This window comes from Ischnura elegans, chromosome 11 (assembly GCF_921293095.1).
Source record: "Ischnura elegans chromosome 11, ioIscEleg1.1, whole genome shotgun sequence".
NCBI classification, from domain to species: domain Eukaryota; kingdom Metazoa; phylum Arthropoda; class Insecta; order Odonata; family Coenagrionidae; genus Ischnura; species Ischnura elegans.
The window spans coordinates 70097237-70115802 of record NC_060256.1 but is presented as its reverse complement, the minus strand read 5'-3'; the positions used below and the strand labels follow the sequence as shown (position 1 = coordinate 70115802).

Here is an 18566-nt window from a genome sequence, read left to right as displayed (position 1 = left end):
AAGATCCTCCTCTCCCTCGTCTTCTAAGTCCCCCAGATAGCCTCCCTCCGAGAATTCGCTGGACACATCCGGCGAAATCAAATCATCTCCCTCCATAACTCCCTCCACCACTGCCTCATCCAGGACCGTCACCATCTCCCCCGTCTCCTCCTCCTCCTGGCGTCGGAATCAGCAAAGAACGCAGCCCATATTCACTCTTAAGGCCGTTTTACACGGTACACAGAATTGCGCAGGTTAGAGCTGCATTAATTTCTAAAATGGCGTGGAATTGCGCGAATGCATGAACGAAATTAGAACATGGGCTATTTTGCCGTCTCGCGTCCACGCATTCTCGCATGTGTTCTAGCAATTCACCGCTTTACACGACGCAATTTTGATTGCGCCTTCGCACGTACGTCAGATTGCGCAATTCTGTGTACCGTGTAAAACGTCCTTTAGCAATGGAAAAGAAGACCCCGATCAGTGGTTTCCATGGAAGTCCCATTGTTGCTGAGCGCCAGAGCCTTGAACATCTAATCCATGGTAAAGAATGAAGAGTACTTGAAATCGATTGTTGCCTCCGATGTGATTGAGATCTTTGGACAGTAATAAGGTTAATAAAATATCAGAGGAGATATGACTATAAAAATAATTAATCCTGCGAATAAAAAGTCATTTCGATTTCAAATCCAAATCATTCAATTTTATTGATTTTTAAAATTTATTCCCATATGAGACCATAATAAGAAATCAACGGCTGGTTAATTTTATTTTGAATGAAGTTGTTTTCTATAAATTATTGTTACCGTAAAAACGTGGTTTGATCACTCATTTATTTTTAAATAATTGACATTCAGGTAGCCCTGATAAGGGCATTGTTGCAAAGGGAATTGGAAGCGTTGTCAAACCCATGAGGGGATTAACACCTTGTCGGCAGAGTATTTCTTCTTTTTATTCGGGTAGGAGTATGTCAGCGCTCTAAAATAATAGCGTGTAATTCCCTCTTTGAGTGGTGCCTACTCCTCCAGACATATTCCACATTTGTTTCAGAGGACTTCACGAATATTCTCCTAATTCTTCTCCGCATATTTCGTTTCAAAGTCGAACACGAATTCTCGATGTTCTGAGAGATTTCTGATTAAGGCTAGGATGAGTTCTGTATGCCTGCTGTTGAAGCACCTCGTACCAGACACCCTGGCGGTTGCTCTCACGGTACCTCGTATATGTAGACGCACACTTCGACGGTTTTTCCCTCGGCTCCACGAATTTGACGGAGTGAGACTATGGCAATCTTTCATTTTTACATACCGGTAATTCGTGACATAGAGAAGTAATTAAGTGTTAAGTTGCTGTGATGAAGTCTCAGGTTCCCACTCACACTGATGCTATTTTCTCTAAAAATTCTATAATTTCAGTTTATTTACAGTAATAATTATTATTCAATACTTTTGATAGTTTATAAATAGGTTTAATGTGCTTTTTATACGAATATATGAATACAAGTTAAAGGAAGACTGGTGATATGGAAGATTTTAATGTGCCTTTTCATACACTTTTCTTTTGCTCGCCTTACCATGGTTTACGGTGCCATGATTCATGTTCTATTGGTTATAAATTGAAAACTTTAGCCTAAACATGCATTAGCGTTCAACTGATAACGTGATAAGATGGTGTGCGCGTTGATTTATGATAGGAAATCAATATGGAACTCCTTTATCATCATGAAAAGTCTTTAAATTGACTAATTGATCAATATTGGGAAATAAAATTTCAGATATTCTAAAATATAGCCAAAATGATGGTCTAAATTACAAAAAAATATTATGTATTTGTTAAAGTTGACTTTAAAAATAATAAATGTTTGAAATTATCAAATGCGCTCGATCTTATGCAATGACGATATAAAGGTATGTCACTTAAATAAGTGGTGATAGGCCTTCTAGGTTGTACACCCACGATAGCAAAGCCGATAACATCAACAAGTTTCAGTTTTCAGCTCATCGATTAATTGGACTATTCCATCCTGAGAGATTAGTTGTATCTTTACAACTAATTGAGAATCAGAGAACATATTCAACACGAAATCGAATTGAAGTAGTATTTGATGATTATGAAGGTTATTTACGCTGTATAGCTCAACTGTGACGTCTTATGGTGACGCGTATTAAGGTAAATTAACAAATATTAATGATCACGAAATCCGTTTGCTTCACAATGGTGCAAATAAGTTTTCGAGTCTTACAGGACAGCAGAGGAAACCGGGGAGAGTGTGTAGTAAACGAATTCCAGCCGATAATTAAAACCAACATTTATCTAAGCAGAACAATAAGTTTCTAATAATAAATCAAAATGTGTGACCCCCAGCACCAGTTTGTGAAATGTTCGTTAACACCAACGCCGGGTTATTATCAACCCTTTACCATCAGCTAACCCTCTTTTACGGATACCTGATACGGATATCCCTTAAAATGTAGCCATTAAAAAAGGATAAGACAACCCATGTCCTATTCCTAAGTTTAATATGACTCATTACCCTTTAAAAAATAGTATATAAAGCTACTGGAGAAAATTTAAAATGATTCTAAACCTTCAGTCTATAACCAATCTTCAATTCAACCTATTTATCCAGTGCATAATTGAATAAAGTCATAAACAAAGTTTTCAGTGACTTGGACTCGATCCAACAACTGCCATCATAACAGCCGCGCTTTAATAGGGTAGTTTCCTTCATCAAAGAAAACGAAAGGCATTGATTGCGATTCGTTACTCACCATTAGTGTATTCATAATATACAAGTTATTTGGTTTTAGAAACCCCAGTTTAGACGAATGGCAATGGTCAATTTTTACCGCATTCGAAAAAGGCCAGTTTGGCGCCCATGCGATGCCACTCCACGTGACGTTACAGGGACCTAGTGTCTATACGAGTAGATAGGAGTTTTACATCATCTGAAATTACGAATGAGGCACAGAGCACAGGGAAACATTTCTTAATAATCACCCATTAAAACTACCTCAGCGCTACCTGCTAGCAGCCTTCATCGCAGCGGCGCACATTCCCTAACCCCAAGGTCACATCACCTTGCGGCAGTGGGAACCAGAATGACGTGACACGGGCTTTACCCAGCATTCATACTTACCCGTCGCGTTTTCGCGCGCTTGCAAATTTTCACTTTTCATTTAATCACGAAAAATAGATATCGTCATTTAAAAATCTAAGAGCGTGAAATGCGTACTCCAGGAGTAATAATCTTTTGATTTAGGCGACAAAAAAATAATAGGAAACCACCCTATTCCACTTGACCGCCACATCTATGACTGTATACAAACTATAATAGTTAAAACCGGGGCAATTACGCACTTACTACTCATGAAATAATCACTATATCCCACATAAATCGAAAAAAATGATACATTTGTATGTCATTTCTCCCCTCGAGTACATACAAATTTTAGCGCAAATGAAATATTTGCGGTGCGTATATTTCATTGATATTACAGAAAATTCGTGTGGAACTAATAAAAGGCAAAAGGTGGACGATTGATCGAAGATGCTTAGAATCATATTTGATATTCACAGGAAAAAAATAGTTTTTACTGCGCTACCATTGTTATTAAACATTTTTTATGGAACAATTACCTAGAAGGCAAGTCAGGATTAAAGTGGATTAAAGTCAAGTGATTATTTCTTTGTTAGAAGTTTCTAATTTCGTTATGTATTGAGAACTCTACAGCGCATGAATTTCATTATGTAATTGTTACTTAATAGCAAATTTTTATGATGGCCGGTGGAAATAGAGTAAATTTAGTCCACCGTCAATTTTTGAAAAATGTCTAAGCCATTTGAATTTCCCTCTATGTAAAGTCGAAGATTTTGTATTACAGCGCCAACTATGGTACAAAAACATGATGAAGGAAAACATCTGTAATGACGAATGATAACATTAGGCGCACCATTCATTTCCGAAAGAAGACTGAAATGTAAACAAAAATACTTTATACCTATCGTCGAACTACGTTAAACTCCAATTCCTTTTGTTAATTGGACTTCTGCTGACTCTAATCATCTTCAAATTGAATGGAAATCATGACTTCTGCTTGCTGTCGTAAGATTGTGTCCGTCTCTCTTTCGAAGAGGTTCCTCGGTGTATCAGTCGCAGTTGTTAAAAGAGGCATTAGTGATGATAATGCTCAGAGTAAAAACTACGATATTATTATCGCCGGAGGGGGTATGGTTGGTACTGCTATGGCTTGTAGTTTAGGTCAGTACTTAGTGTCAAAATGTTAAATGAAACATGCTGTACTATCCGTTATTTTCACTTGACCAAATAAATGTACAATGTTGGTATTAAATTTAATTTCCTTGTATGTAGTAATACGGTGTAATCAAATTTCAATTTCTCTGGTGTACTTTTTTTGGACTCACATTTACTTGGTTTTTATGTATTGAGAAATGTTTGAATGGAAATGAACTCGTAGTAATTAAGTATGTGATTTTGTGGTTATCAGCGACCAGACATAATTCTTGTGTCTTGAATTTCACAGGTAGGAATCGGAAGTTTTCTAATCATAAAATTCTCCTCCTCGAAGAGAGCCCGGAAAAAACGTGGGACTTAAAACCAGAATATAGTAATAGAGTGTCAGCTTTGGGTGCCCATTCGAAAATGTTCCTGGACTCCATCGGAGCTTGGAGCCACATTGAAAAAGCAAGACTAAAGGAAGTAAAGAAGATGCAGGTGAGATAAAATGATGCAGCTGTGATCATGATTCTCTTCTACCTCAGCGTTGTAGAATGTCAATAGTTGTGTTAAATAATGTCGTGCTTAAGAGTTTTTACTTGATTTCTGAGTCCACTTTACTAATTTCTGAAACTTTCACTGGCAAAGGTGAAAAGTTGTGGAAAATCTAAAGCAATTGTACTGTGGTAAATTGTACCAACTAAGGGGCACTTACTCAATTTGTTTGTATGTATTTTAAGTCTGAATGGATTGAAGAAAAATATTCTTGTGAGTCATGCTTCTGATATTGTTAATTGTTCGTTGAGTCAATTCTTCTTAAGGATAATATTAGATACGGATATTTAGGCCATGCAACTTCAATGCTATTCTCTTAACTTCCCTTTAATATCTTTCATAATGAAGTATTGAGGTGGCTTTATTGCAACATCTGAATGACTGTTTAATTCAGTATGCCGTTATATGCCCTGAGTTACCAGTAGACTGCCTTATTTTATCCTTGGCAGTTAAGATCTTTATAAGAGTGTTTGATATTTCTTTAGGTTTTCATTGAGAAAAAAATCACCTGGACATGAATCTAACTAAATATTTGGTTGTGTGGGACTATTTACATACAACTACATTATTCAGAATCATCCATTTTCATGTAATTTTTAGTTTCATAGCCTAGTTTTGAGCTATTGAGGTCTATCAAATATGTCAGTACAGGGAAGTGTGGGTTTCAAGGAATTCACGACCAATTTGGATCAAGTCTTACAATTTCAGGATGCTGAATAGCAGGTTGGCCTGGGAAGCCAAATATATTTGCCTCAACTCTGACCCAGGTGTATTTTTTCTCATGCCAATGCTTGAGAATTCCATTACTATTTGCTTGGTAGTTATAAAATAAAAATTCTCTCCCTTGTATTAAAATCCTTAGTTAACCCCATCGGATCCCTACCTCACCTATGGGCTAATTAAAATGGTAATGAGGATGATGAATCCTGAATAGTAAAGTGGTCTTCTCTGTGGTCTAGAAAGCCTTGATTCTGTGATACAATTCCAAAATCATGTTGAATACTTCATGGTGATTTTGCAGTCATTCACGTTGCAAGGTTGTCCTAACCAAACTGTTAATTTGTTTTTTTTTTAATGATCCATCGATGCTCAGTTTTTTTTATGTTGATGCATGAAATGTCACGTAATTGTGAACTCATTATTTTTATAGTTAAATTTGGAATTTTATGGTATTTCAATGTTAGGTATAATTTATAGTTTTGTCTAATCGTACAAAAATAACAATTAATTTCAAAAATTTTTAAATAATTAAGTGAGTGCTTTTATTGCATTTTATTATGTGATGAAGTGTCTTAAATCTTGACCATCAATTTTTTAAATGTAATAGAGCTTGTTAGCCATCTTCAATGTTGAAACATTGCTGCACAATGAAACCTCCAAGGAGTCCAATATTCATGTTTCAACTTTATTGTATCCGGAAATTTACTGTTTTAAGGAAGGTTAAAATGGATCTGCTCAATACTTTATTTAATCCTAAAATCATGTGATTTTTCATTTAATTTTTTTATACATGGAAATCTAATTTCATTGAATTTTTCCTTATAGGTTTGGGATGCCTTCAGTGAAGCAGTTATTACATTCAACGATGAGAATTTGCAGGATGATATAGCCTATGTTGTGGAAAATGATGTCGTTATGTCAGCAATCAACAAGCAGTTGAAGGAAACCAATGGCCCAGTGGAAACAATATATAAAGCGAAGATAAAATCCTTCAAACTTCCCTCAAAGTCCGAGTATGCCAAAAGTGGATCGGTGAAAGTGCAATTGGAGGATGGTACTGATTTTTCATGTAATTTATTGGTAAGAAAGTTATTTTGTCCATAATTAAAGATTTTAAATGACTGCAACTATAATTAGTTTTTTGTAAGAGAATTCATTAAACAATTTTTATTGGTAGAACTCTTACATGTTTTGTCATGATATTGTCCCCTTATTTTTTCTTTTTCCTCTTGGTGGTTTAGAATAGTTTTGGAATAACTTTACGAGTATGACAAACATAGTTACATTTGATTTTTTTAAGCATACTATGTGGTGACCCTTGTAAATGTTTATATTCTTTTCAAATGCGTTTTTAACTTAAACTATGTTTGAACTACATATATATTTAATTGTGCTCATGATCACATATTTTCTTTCTTAAATTCAAGTATCTCAGCTCTTTTTGTTTAAGGTTATTAATACATTATCCTGTATAATTCAGGATACTTTAAGGTTTTATGATTGCATTCATGATTTCAAATGTAAATAACCAGTTGTGTTGGATGGTTTTCAATGGCGTTGAATTGGAAGTAAATTTAGAAAAGCCTCTTCCTCTAATTTTCATATCTTGTGCACCAAATAAGTTGATGCATTCTAATGAAATCATCAGTGAATGAGGTCATTTATTTAAATAATTTCAGATCGGAGCTGATGGTGCAAACTCTCGTGTCAGGAATGCTATGGGCGTGAATTATCTTTCCTGGAGTTATGGGCAAATGGGTGTTGTTGCCACTCTTAAGCTCAGTGAGGTAAATATGTTATTTCTAAATTCTAAGAGAGAATTTGTGAGGTTAATTTCTTATATGAAGGGTGATAATGATTTTTTATTTCAGCCAACGAACAACATTGTTGCATGGCAAAGGTTTCTGCCTACTGGTCCGATAGCCCTGTTGCCGGTAAGCTCAAATTCTTGTGTTACAGGTATGCATGTAGCAGCATCAGGTAAAATTCTGTGGTTGAGTTTCTTCTCTCTCACCATATGCATGAGCTCCATATCATGCCACACACACCCTTGCTTACTTGAGTAGATGAATTATGTATTTTCAAAGCTATAATCTTGACAGAGGAATCATTTTAGCACATCCATGGTTTCTTGTGGTGTGTAAATTTTCTTTTTCTCTAAAAAGATAATATGTACATATCTTTCTATTACTTAATATCATTGAAATATCCAATTTTTTGACATTGTTATTGAAAATTTTACAATATCTTTAGCCATTCCAAAAAAGAATCAATAAAACTACCATTTCAACAAACTCAATCAGCTTTAGCATTTTTTATGGCAGTGTCAGCAGTTGCGGTGAATAGTTAAGCATTTATTATTTAAAATATTTCTTGTATTTTCATGTTATTAATGTTCATCTATTTATTTCATTCAACAGCTTAATGATGAGCTTAGTTCACTGGTTTGGTCCACATCTACTGAAGATGCAAAATTGCTGCTGGATCTGGATTCGGAGAGCTTTGTGGACTACATAAATGAGGCTCTGGTATGCATTCTTACAAGTTACTTGGTTGTATTCAAAATTATATCATATATTTATTTATACTTATATCTTCATTTTTTACCATTATATTTTAATTGTTGATGATTATTTAGAAAGAATCTATAAGTCATGGGATTTGTATTAAGACACTTTTTGACCTCTTCCTCCCATATTGTAATTTAAACTGACATTTGAAGTGCGGTCTCCCAAAGGTAGGGAATCACATCAATTTCTGTGGAGCTAGTTATTGTGTTTTATGGTATTAAATATTTGCAAATGACTTCTATTTTACACAAGCAGGTCTCTGTGTTCAGATCCTGTTCACCCCAGGCTACCTTTTTTTCCTATAAGCCACGTGTCATTGTAGGAATGGCTGCATAAGATACAAATATATCTATTTTTGCAGGATATCTCTGTAAATGAATGATCGGCATGTGAATTAAATATAATCAATGCTCTCTCCATAATCACTCATGTCTTTGAAATTTTGATACAATGGATTGCTATTACTGGTTCAGGAAATTCTTTGAAATCTGCATTTAGCCCCTGACACTATTTCACAGCAAAGTATGTAGGTTTGCAACCTGTGCTATATTGCTTAATTGTATTGTGGTAAATAATCTTATATTAGATATTCATTCTCGTTATTCACTCGGATTAAAATTTCCTGCTCGTGAAAATATAACTACCTATTTCAAGCCGATGTCCCACGGTCAAATTTGCGTCAAAATATTTTGATCAAAATTTTTGTCCAAAAATTTTGATGCAAATATTTTGATACAACTGGACTGGGGGTGTCCCACGATGCATCTCATTTTGATCAAAAACAAACGAAAGACGATATTTATGTAAACAACTAGGAATCTTGTGGAGGTGGAGGATTCTTTCTTTTTAAGCAGGCGAAATTGTTTGAACAGGCCTCTTGAACATTAAAGATGCGAAAAAAAAACAGAAGGAATGCTGAACTTGGCCTTGGCTGGAAAAGGGGTATGAAAGCGTTGGAATAAGCATGCTAAACATGTTGGAGAAGGAGTTGGTCGCCGATGTTCCCGTTTATTATCGATAATAATTGACGACAAGTCAATATATTTTCATGTCCCTTATCAGCAAGGTTGAGGGCAGAATAAAACGCCAGGATACAAACGTGAGGCAGTTTATTCCCGCGAGGAAAATGTTATTAATAAATGATGGACATTGTGGTTGAGGAGATGTTATGAATAGTGAGCAGCACTGTAAGCGTGCATTTAAATCACATTTTTCTCTCCTAATCTAGCAGTTTCTAAAATAAGGTCCTTATCCTATAATCATAGTAATAGAAACGGGCAGCTGTAGTGTTTCACAGGTACAATCGTCAGTTCATATTAGTCATTTCTCCAGCTGCTCGCTCGCATTGTATGCCTTCCATAAAGCGTAAAATTCGGCCTCGATACCTTAAGTAAATCTTTTATTATTTCCAAAACATCCCTCCTGGTATTGCGATTCTAAAGATCGCTTCCTTTCTATTTAAGATCAACTGATTATTACGGATTTCCTAGTTGAGAGCTTCCATCGCCTATCACTAAGACAAATTTTTGCTCATATTTACCTTTAGGGCCACACCAGGCGATGAAATAGACGATCACGAACATATATATATATTTGAAATAATGTTTTGTGAACTCACTTCGTGGTATCGTGATATTATAAATTTAAAACTAAACCTTTTAGTATTCCATACAATACTAATGAAAAAACTCAACCGGTTTCGATCTTTTCAGGTCCTTATCTAGAGGTTTACGATTAAGATAACGACCTGAAAAGGTGGAAACCGGTTGGGTTTTTAATGCATACTGTGTGGAATACAACAAAGTTTATTTTTGTGTCCATAATATACATAATTATTAATTAAAATACTCATGCAGACGATAAATAAGTTTAACGTATTTGGCCTGTGTGTCAGCGCTTGGCGATGCTTTTTTGTCAAAGGCCCTGTGATTGGTTGGTTTCATCCAATTGGATGAAAATTTAGAACCTGTCCTATCCATTTGTACAAATCGGTGATTTGTACAAACGATAGGACCAAAAGCCAGTTGGACAAAATTTTGACCGTGGGACAGGGTGCGCGTCAGTTGCATCAAATTTGGATCAAAATATTTTGACGCAAATTTGACCGTGGGACATCGGCTTAATGAAATGTTGGAGGCCAACTTTTTTAATCCTTATGACTCTTTCAAACACTTTCCTTTGCAATGCATCCAGTTTTGTGCTGTTCTTGCAGTGGAAGCAGTATCCAATAGAGAAGCCTGTTGAGGCCATCACCAAAAACCTTAGCAGCTTGCTATACAACATTTTTGGTCCCACAGCGGCTGCAGGAGCACGACAACTTCCACCTAGCGTCAAGTGTATTGTGGAAGGATCAAAGGCAGCCTTCCCGCTCGGATTTGGCCACTCAACAAAGTACATAGGACCAGGAGTGGCTCTCATTGGGTGAGGTTAAATCAAGCTGCTGTGAAAAAGTCTGTCAGGAATCACAAGAGTGTTCAATAGAGCTGGGAGTTTTTACATAATGCCAGGAAGCAGCTTGGTAATTTGACCATTTCAATAGAAAAATTATGCTAGTATAAATATGTGTTTCAGTCACATCACTGTTTATGCCATAAACTCCCTTTTTTGTACTTGCACTGGTGCTAAAAAAGTTTTTAAAATAAGCTAATTAATTTACTTGGTAAATTGGGTGGTAATTTAGATGTTTCAAAAATGAATTGCTCAAAAATGTTACGATGAACACATTTCTCTTTTTTGTCAAGTTCTGTGTGATTACTCAACTAAATTTTTTGGAATCATTTCTTTTATATTGTGATGTCTCATTGCAGCTCTTCTTTCTCTGATTGCTTTTTCTTCATTATTTCTGTTAAGGTTTTATAAAATCCTTAAATTTTAATCACCAACCAAGGGAAATAACATAAATTAATGGGTCACCAATAGCATTTATTTCTAATCAGCTTTGGTGATAAAAATAGTTTTTGTCAAGGTTAAACAACTTTGACTAATTCCGAGTTTTCTTTTTTTTATTCAGAGATTCAGCTCATCGAGTCCATCCGTTGGCTGGAATGGGTGTTAACCTTGGCTTTGGCGATGTTAATTGCCTCCAAAAGAAATTATCTGAAGCTGTGCATAGTGGCAGTGAGATAGGTGAGGACCCAAAAGATCACTGTTGTTTTCACATCTTTGGAGAGTAAATGTTTGTGAACTCAACATTCATTAACCCTTTCAATGCCTTGAGTACCATTATGTATGCTGCAGTGGTGGGCTACTGTGGTGCCTTAACTCACATTATTTTCAGCTCACTAACTTCAGGAAATTATTTCTTCGTGTGCACGTCTCTCAGTAGTTGCTCCATTGTTTTCAGTGGCAGATCCAGGATAGGGCTAAGTAGGGGGTAACCTCCCAGCAGTAGTGGGTGTTCGAAATAAAATACCGTTTTATCTAGTGAAAATTGGATATTCGAGGGGGATACTTAGCCCCTCTTTGGACCTGCCACTGGATTGTAACATACCAAAAGTATACGAAATAGGTCCAAAGTTTAGCACTAATTTGTATTTTAATTTGTTATTTTTTTAATTTAATATAACTAAATACATCTGTACAAAGTGGCCTTAGACCCTCCCACAGATCCGCTGCTGATTGGTTATCCCCTAGGAATGGTAAGACGTGGCCTTTTATCCTTAAAGGTGGTCACTTCTGGAAGTTTCCATCACCAACTGGGAAGTCGGTAAGGGATGTGTATTAGGGTGGGCTGAAAAAAGGTTTTTTTTCCTGATCAAATTTACCCTACGCGGGAAAGTTGCGAAATGATATAAGGATCTCACACACAAAATATTTTCAAATCGGATGATATTAACCACTGAATTTCTTGTTGAAAATAGCTCCACAGGTACGTTATTCGTCATTATGATTGATGTTAATTTAAAATAATTTACCTTATTATTACTTTTTTTGGGATTATTTACTACCTTATGATGAATTATTTGCTAAAAACTTAGATTCAATCGAAATAAATATTATTTTACCTGCAATTTAGCCCCCGAAATGGAATTTTAGAAACAGGCAAAAATGATTTGTGTTGTGCGGGTAGTCTATACTCTATTTTTGTTAATTATTATTATTTTTTTTCCTCTTCTATTCTTGACCTTGTTTAATACATTTTATAATATTTACATTGACCTAAACTCCAAGAAATATTATAAAATCTATTTTTGTTGTTAATTCATAGACATTGCTTGAACCATAGATTTTGTCAAATAAACTTCAAATTTCATTTTTATAAACTATAAACATGTATCCACTCTTTAATATTATCCATTACCCCATATTTTCATAAAATTCGTCTTCATAGCCGTTTGATTCTGAAATCAGCCTGATTTTTCGCAAAATTTTAAACTTAAGAGCCCAGGCGGCAGTGGTTAATGTCATCCGATTTGAAAAAAATTTTGTGTCTATCTCAAAAGCCATCCTGTGATCAATCCTGGCCTCTGCTTTTACCCAACTTGCTTAGAAAGTCACGCAATCCTTCAGACACCTCCCATATCGATTTCTTTAGACTCTGCTCTCCACATCGATTTTTGGTGATTGCTGACTTCTTTCTAAGGTATGCTGACCAGGTGCTTCTCGTCAAAGTATTCTTGAATTGGGGCATGAACTAGATGTGGCCTTGTTCTCCAAAACTCGACCTTGGTTGTCCTTAGGTCATAATACTGTGGCACCTCAGTCTTCTTCACCACTGTCCCCAGGAAATTTTTTGTCTGCCATACAAACTCGATCTCCTGGCTGCAGCTCACACAAATCCATGGTGCGAAGGTGTAAATCAAGTTGTTGTTTTCTCATTCTTCTTCTGAGACAATTTTCTGTGCTTTAGTTTCGGCTACTTTGGTCCCAACACTGTCCTGACCCATGGGATATTTGTCTACAGCCAGCGTCCTATCATTTATTCCACTGGGCTGTGGCATTATCTAGAGTTATGGATCTATGAACTGAAAGACCAATATTACGGTCTATCTCCAGAGATAGAATGTTTTTCTTTGCCCCTGCTTCCACCTCTCCAAGCTTCATATGGGCTGCTTGTAATTAGGGGAGAGTTAAGATGAGAAAATAAGTTGTAGGACTACCATTCATGTAGTAGTTTTCCTTGCATTCTGTACGTTAGGTGACCATACCCCTTATTTTTGGCAAAATTTTGAACCACCAAATAAATTGTTTTCCCCTTTATCTATATTTAACATTACCAAGTTGTCCTCTGTGCAGTCTCCACCAAGTTTTTGGGCCTACCAACCTCAGAATGACAAGCCCCATCATTAGTAATCCGTCTATCTCTACCAAGTTAACCTGGTATCCGAAAATCTCCTGGCTCTTAATCACTTTTTTGGGCCACTTCTTTTTGACAAATTCTCTTATTTCTTTAACAGCTTTGTCTGCTTGCTGGCCTGTGAGGACTGTTAAGTTTGACATTTAATTATTGATGTTGATGGGAGGAGAGGAAAAAAGGCAAAGTTGCTAAAGTAGTGAGGCAAAAAGAAACTGTATCTTTAAGAGAATAAGAGGATTTGGAACAAAACAAACCACTGGCACTTGACTGCTTGTGGTGGTGTACTGCCTTGGCCTCTACTCTTGTCAACTCAGATGTGTCTATGCCGTTTGACCTTCTTCAAACCATACGCTAATGCTGGCGTTTCACCTCAGCTACTCGTAATTTCTATATTGCTCCATCAAATTTAAAGTCTGGATCCATTTGCAAAGGCTGTGATAGTTGTTCGTCCAGTATCTTTGCTATTATATGTATTTTTTTTTAGAATTCTTCTAATGAAACACCATAATTTCACTATTGTTCCTCGTGGAACAGCTCCACTGTTAAAGCATCGACTGACAACTTGTGAGTCATACCCCAGCTGTCATTAAATTTTTCCCTCATGTATACCATATTCATGTTAGCGTTGTTATAAGATGTAAACTATTGAATACCTTGGTGTCTGTTGTCACGTTTTAACTCGGAAGAATGTGGTCAGCTTTCTCTCTCATTTTATACAGCTATCTATTCAGCTGCTCTTTTTCTGTTTGCCAGCTTAGGTCCGATGTCACTCTGTACTACCTTTATCTTTGAAACCACGCAACTTCATACCCTTATGTTACTATAAATATCTTTAATCAATGGTAGTTTATCTTAGTGTCTGTGTACTAAAAGCTCTTGCTTATTTAAGGAAACCCAGAGTACCTGCTCGAGTATGAAACAGAGCGCCAGAGGCATAATTTTCCAAGAATGGTATTCATAGATGCTTTACACAAGTTGTATGGTACTTCATTCATGCCTGTTGTACTGCTCAGGAGTGTGGGACTTCAGCTTACTGATGCTCTTAAACCGTTGAAGGTGAGTTTAGTTCTTTAAGTGTGCATGTTTAAGGATTGGCATATTTGTATGAGAAGCTTTTTATTAAGACTGGAGTACTATGTACCTAATCTTGAAGTTATATCTGACAGCCAGTGCATTTCAATTTAGTTAGATGTTGAGTTAAGATTTCATGTTTTGACTGTATGTTGCTTATTACTACTACTACTAATTGTGATTTATCTCCTTTCCAGAAAGTTATAATGAAACGGGCAGGAGCATAGAAGTCATTTATGGGAAGTATGTACATATATTGGTAATACGTAATCGCTGTTTTCATGTAAAAATGTGTAAAGGCTGTGAAGGCTTTCATTAGGATGCCACATAAGATATTTTTTATTTGCAAAAGCCATGCAGTTTTGTTAAGTAAATCTTTACCTTTAAAAATTTAACCATGATTTTATTGTCAATTCTAAGAATATTTTTATCCCAGGTACTCCTCAGTATCCCCTTGTTCTTATAACATTTTATGTAATTTGAAAATGAATTATAGAACACCTGCATGTTATGGACTAAATGGTGAAGGAAGTATTCTCTCCTCCTACAATGGGAATGTCCGGAATCTGTGTCACAGAATTTAATCAACCCTTGTAGTTTTATAGTCCATAGTGCACTATCTTCGAATCAACCCCCATGTGAAAACTTTTCAGAAGAAAAAAACAGGTCAATCTTTTAGGGCTGGAATATTGTGTACATGATAACCTACAGGAATGACTTTAATGGAGAAATGCTAATGGACAACCTAATCGGTAATACTGCTTGAAAAAGCATGCAATGCTATTGGATTAAGAAACTAACTAGAAAATTATTTTTTTTTATTAATATATATGATATATGGTTGAAGAGTTACACCATACTTAGGTCATTATCATTGCAAATGATTTGCCTTATGCCCTTTTACTTCTTCTTGATTCTGTATCAGGTTCATAATCGTGGTCTTCCTCCAGACTTCCATCAGCAGATTCAAAATCCGCTTCACTAATTCCATCTGGATTTTTTTCCATGTAAGACTTAAGTAAATACGCTTCCAATGAATCTAAAAATGAGCAGTGAGGATATTCTGGCCATTTGGTGAAGTCTTGAAATAGCTTGAGCACTTGTTGAGGTGAAAGTTCACCAAACTGTGTGTAGATTGTCATATTGTTGAATATTAATCTAGGCCCACAACCAGGAATCCATTTCCTGAAAAGGTCAACAAGGACGTCAATGAGTATTCAACATACATAACATTAAATATTTATTTACAGACGCAAAAATTAAAATTTAGCTTCACGCTTTAAATATTAGGTGAGAGAAGTTTTGCGACTATTTCGTGACGAGATAATGGATTTATTGCACTGATACATAAGAATAATTAGAAAGAAATGATATGCACTTGATAGATCAATACCAAAGTTCAAGATATTCTTCTATGGAAATTCTAGTTTATATAAATACCAATGAATGAACACAAATCGCAATGTGATGTCAAAACATTCACCATCATTAGAAAGGACAGGCAATAAAAATGTACATATTTTACTCATTATCTAAAAGTCTTATCTATCCAATGAAATGCAGGTGGATAATGTGAGAAGTATGCAATAGGCTGGAGGGTCCATATCTCATAGTCTCAGGTACAGGTTTTCAAGGGCAGTAGCTTCGGTTTTTGTATTAATCTCTAAACTAAGTTCCCATACTCCACGATATTTCAATTACAATGCATGCATCAGATATTATGTAAAATCTAGCAAATTACTAATGATATAAACCTATCCTATACACTTAAGCCTGGTCATGGTGGAAAAGCTTGAGGGTAACGATGACACCAAGAGCTGGACTGGCAGGAGAAAAAGTAATTGGCTTGATAAGACACATTTATACATTGAATGGTATGAGCCAGACATGCCTGCTAAGGAAAGTAAAGATCTCTTTGTGGCTTTTGTGGTAAATCACCAGTCTAAAATTCAGATTCTTATCCAAATTTCGAATCCCAGTAAATTCTTAGGAGGAATTTTTGCACTGCACTGTGGAAATATTCAAGAAATACAGCAGTGAGTATGCAGGTTTTACTCTCTTTACCTCTCACACCCTCTGGCAGGAACCTGAGTTTAGCATGCCTAGTTGCAGACCTACTACCTCTCTCCCAAAAAGTAAGGGCAAGAATAGAGTAATTTTTCACAAGGAAACTACTTTTCGATCACCATCTAATTAAAACCTACAGGGACAGCAATTTATCCACCGTAACAAGGAGATAACCAAGATTGGGTTGAAAATATATGGATATTAGGGACATTATGGAGTATGAGGATAGAAAAATTAAAAATAAAAAAAGACAAGAATACAATTGAGAACGACTAGTTTGATGGCTAAGGGTAGTTAACCCTCCATCAGGTGAGTTTCAATTTGGAAATCAATTGGTCTGCCCAATGGTGGAGCCCAAGTGAAACAAGCCAATGTGGCCGCTACACTCCTTCATTCATCTGCTCATTCCTCAGAACCACGCCATTTGGAACAAGGAACTGTTGAGAAGATATGAAAATTTCAATTTACAGGTATTAACTACTTACTCAAGAGTGGGTATGACTCTGTTACTCCGTGATGTAAAACACTGACGCACGAAATGCCAGAGGGTTTTGAGGCCATCTTCACCCTCAACTAAGTCATGCACGTCTTTGCGTGGGATGATTTTAACAAGATATATGCAATCAGCATCAGCAGCTGAAAGCTACAAGGAAGGAAATTGAACCCCACATTAATTCATTACACACCTCATCAATAAGCAAAATTATAAAGATAATATTAAATACTTTAGGTAAATATTGCTTCATTCTAGCAGAGAACGGTTTAATCCATGGAATAAAGTCCTTGGCTGGTAACCTGCAGAGTATTTTTCTCTCAAACATAATTTGGAAAAGAACAGATACTGCTCGATATACTAAATAATTTGCTGTACCATCCGCAGTGACACTCTGCAATTAAAATGAAAACATAATTCTACATTAAATAAATAGTAAGGTAGGATTATCATCTGTCATATCCTAGGAGAACACCTCTCTTAAGTCAGCCAAAATTATGACTTACAAGGTAATCGTGAGGTCTTATGGCAAGATAGAACTCCAACCTCCCAATCTGGAAAAATCCTTTCTGGAATACTATTGATGCAATCATGTGGTTAATGAATGATTTATTCGGCATGGCAGCAAAAATTTTAGCCGGAGGTTCTATTGAAACCAAAATGCAGAGCGATTAAAAGAAGATCAATCCATCGCACAGATGGTTGAGGATGACACTCAACTTACCTGCACTCCAGGGTTTGGGCTTCACAATATTCAATAATGCCTTTTGACTATCATCATCAAAGTAATCCAAAAGTAGTCGTTTCCAAATACTAAAAAAATCATTCTTATAGAAAACTACCTTCCTTGCATCCTTATCCTCGACTCCCTGAAACTACATTAAACCAGTAAGAACATTTTCCCACTAAAAACTACTTTAAGCAAGAGTATTTCGAAATAAAAACTTACTTTCTGACCTTCCCATAGTGAGGACTGAAAGGTATGAACCTCGCGAGCCCCCTTCCTCAAGAGGGCTTCGGTCACTATTCCCACGCCTGGGTTTACTTCGATTATCGGAGTATTTACATTACTCTCCATCAATTCATTCGCAATAATGTCTGAAATTTTATAAGTACATTGAGATGCTATTTAAAAGCTTTTCACTTATAAAGCAAAAATATTTTATGTACCTGCAGTTTTCAATCCGACAACGTATAACCCTTCTGCGCTGGAGACAGCCGAAGAAATGTATCGATTAGGAATAGATTTGATGTCCAATCCTTCATTGCAATCGCGTAAATGACTATAAAACTTTTCTAAATGACGCTCTTGAGCACTTGGAGGTTTTTTTCTAGGTTTTTTCACCTTTGGCACTTGCATTGAATTTCTCTCATCACTCTTCGATGACAGCACATCGCAAAAACCACGAATTCTCGCACCATGGAAAGTATAAAAATTAGGAGGTACTTTTGACCGTCTTAGACAAATCAAGATGGAATTTGTGATACAATAACTAAAATTATTTCTGCGAAGCAATTCTTTGAGCGACTGAGACATTCTGAATGACCGCTGCAGACAAATGAAGGCACCTTAGCCGC

General features: G+C 36.0%; 2 protein-coding genes across 2 annotated transcripts; one reads left to right on the top strand and one right to left on the bottom strand.

The window, feature by feature from the left end:
- The first annotated feature begins 3901 nt into the window (after positions 1 to 3901).
- Positions 3902 to 14823, top strand: LOC124167846 (ubiquinone biosynthesis monooxygenase COQ6, mitochondrial). The gene is made up of 10 exons (XM_046545889.1): positions 3902 to 4240; positions 4524 to 4714; positions 6317 to 6571; positions 7171 to 7278; positions 7363 to 7425; positions 7912 to 8019; positions 10274 to 10482; positions 11072 to 11187; positions 14247 to 14413; positions 14626 to 14823. The coding sequence occupies exons 1-10, from the start codon at positions 4057 to 4059 to the stop codon at positions 14653 to 14655; spliced, it is 1431 nt and encodes a 476-aa protein (XP_046401845.1). The 5' UTR covers positions 3902 to 4056; the 3' UTR covers positions 14656 to 14823.
- A 406-nt stretch (positions 14824 to 15229) lies between these two features.
- LOC124167847 (dimethyladenosine transferase 2, mitochondrial) lies at positions 15230 to 18561 on the bottom strand. Its single transcript, XM_046545891.1, has 7 exons — positions 18159 to 18561; positions 17938 to 18086; positions 17713 to 17863; positions 17495 to 17634; positions 17221 to 17382; positions 16981 to 17138; positions 15230 to 15613 (listed from the first exon to the last, which is right to left on the bottom strand). Exons 1-7 carry the CDS (start codon positions 18523 to 18525, stop codon positions 15319 to 15321), a joined length of 1422 nt encoding a protein of 473 aa, XP_046401847.1. The 5' UTR covers positions 18526 to 18561; the 3' UTR covers positions 15230 to 15318.
- Between the last annotated feature and the right edge of the window lie 5 nt (positions 18562 to 18566).

What these genes read in the sequence shown, in the direction of transcription:
- LOC124167846 (XM_046545889.1), top strand. Translation starts at nt 4,057, where the DNA reads ATGGAAATCATGACTTCTGCTTGCTGTCGTAAGATTGTGTCCGTCTCT. An exon ending in CCAGGAGTGGCTCTCATTGG is followed by an intron (nt 10,483 to 11,071) that starts GTGAGGTTAAAT and finishes TTTTTTATTCAG; the next exon opens with AGATTCAGCTCATCGAGTCC. An exon ending in GCATAGTGGCAGTGAGATAG is followed by an intron (nt 11,188 to 14,246) that starts GTGAGGACCCAA and finishes TGCTTATTTAAG; the next exon opens with GAAACCCAGAGTACCTGCTC.
- LOC124167847 (XM_046545891.1), bottom strand. Translation starts at nt 18,525, where the DNA reads ATGTCTCAGTCGCTCAAAGAATTGCTTCGCAGAAATAATTTTAGTTAT. An exon ending in GCCCAAACCCTGGAGTGCAG is followed by an intron (nt 17,635 to 17,712) that starts GTAAGTTGAGTG and finishes TGGTTTCAATAG; the next exon opens with AACCTCCGGCTAAAATTTTT. An exon ending in TAAGACCTCACGATTACCTT is followed by an intron (nt 17,383 to 17,494) that starts GTAAGTCATAAT and finishes TTTTAATTGCAG; the next exon opens with AGTGTCACTGCGGATGGTAC.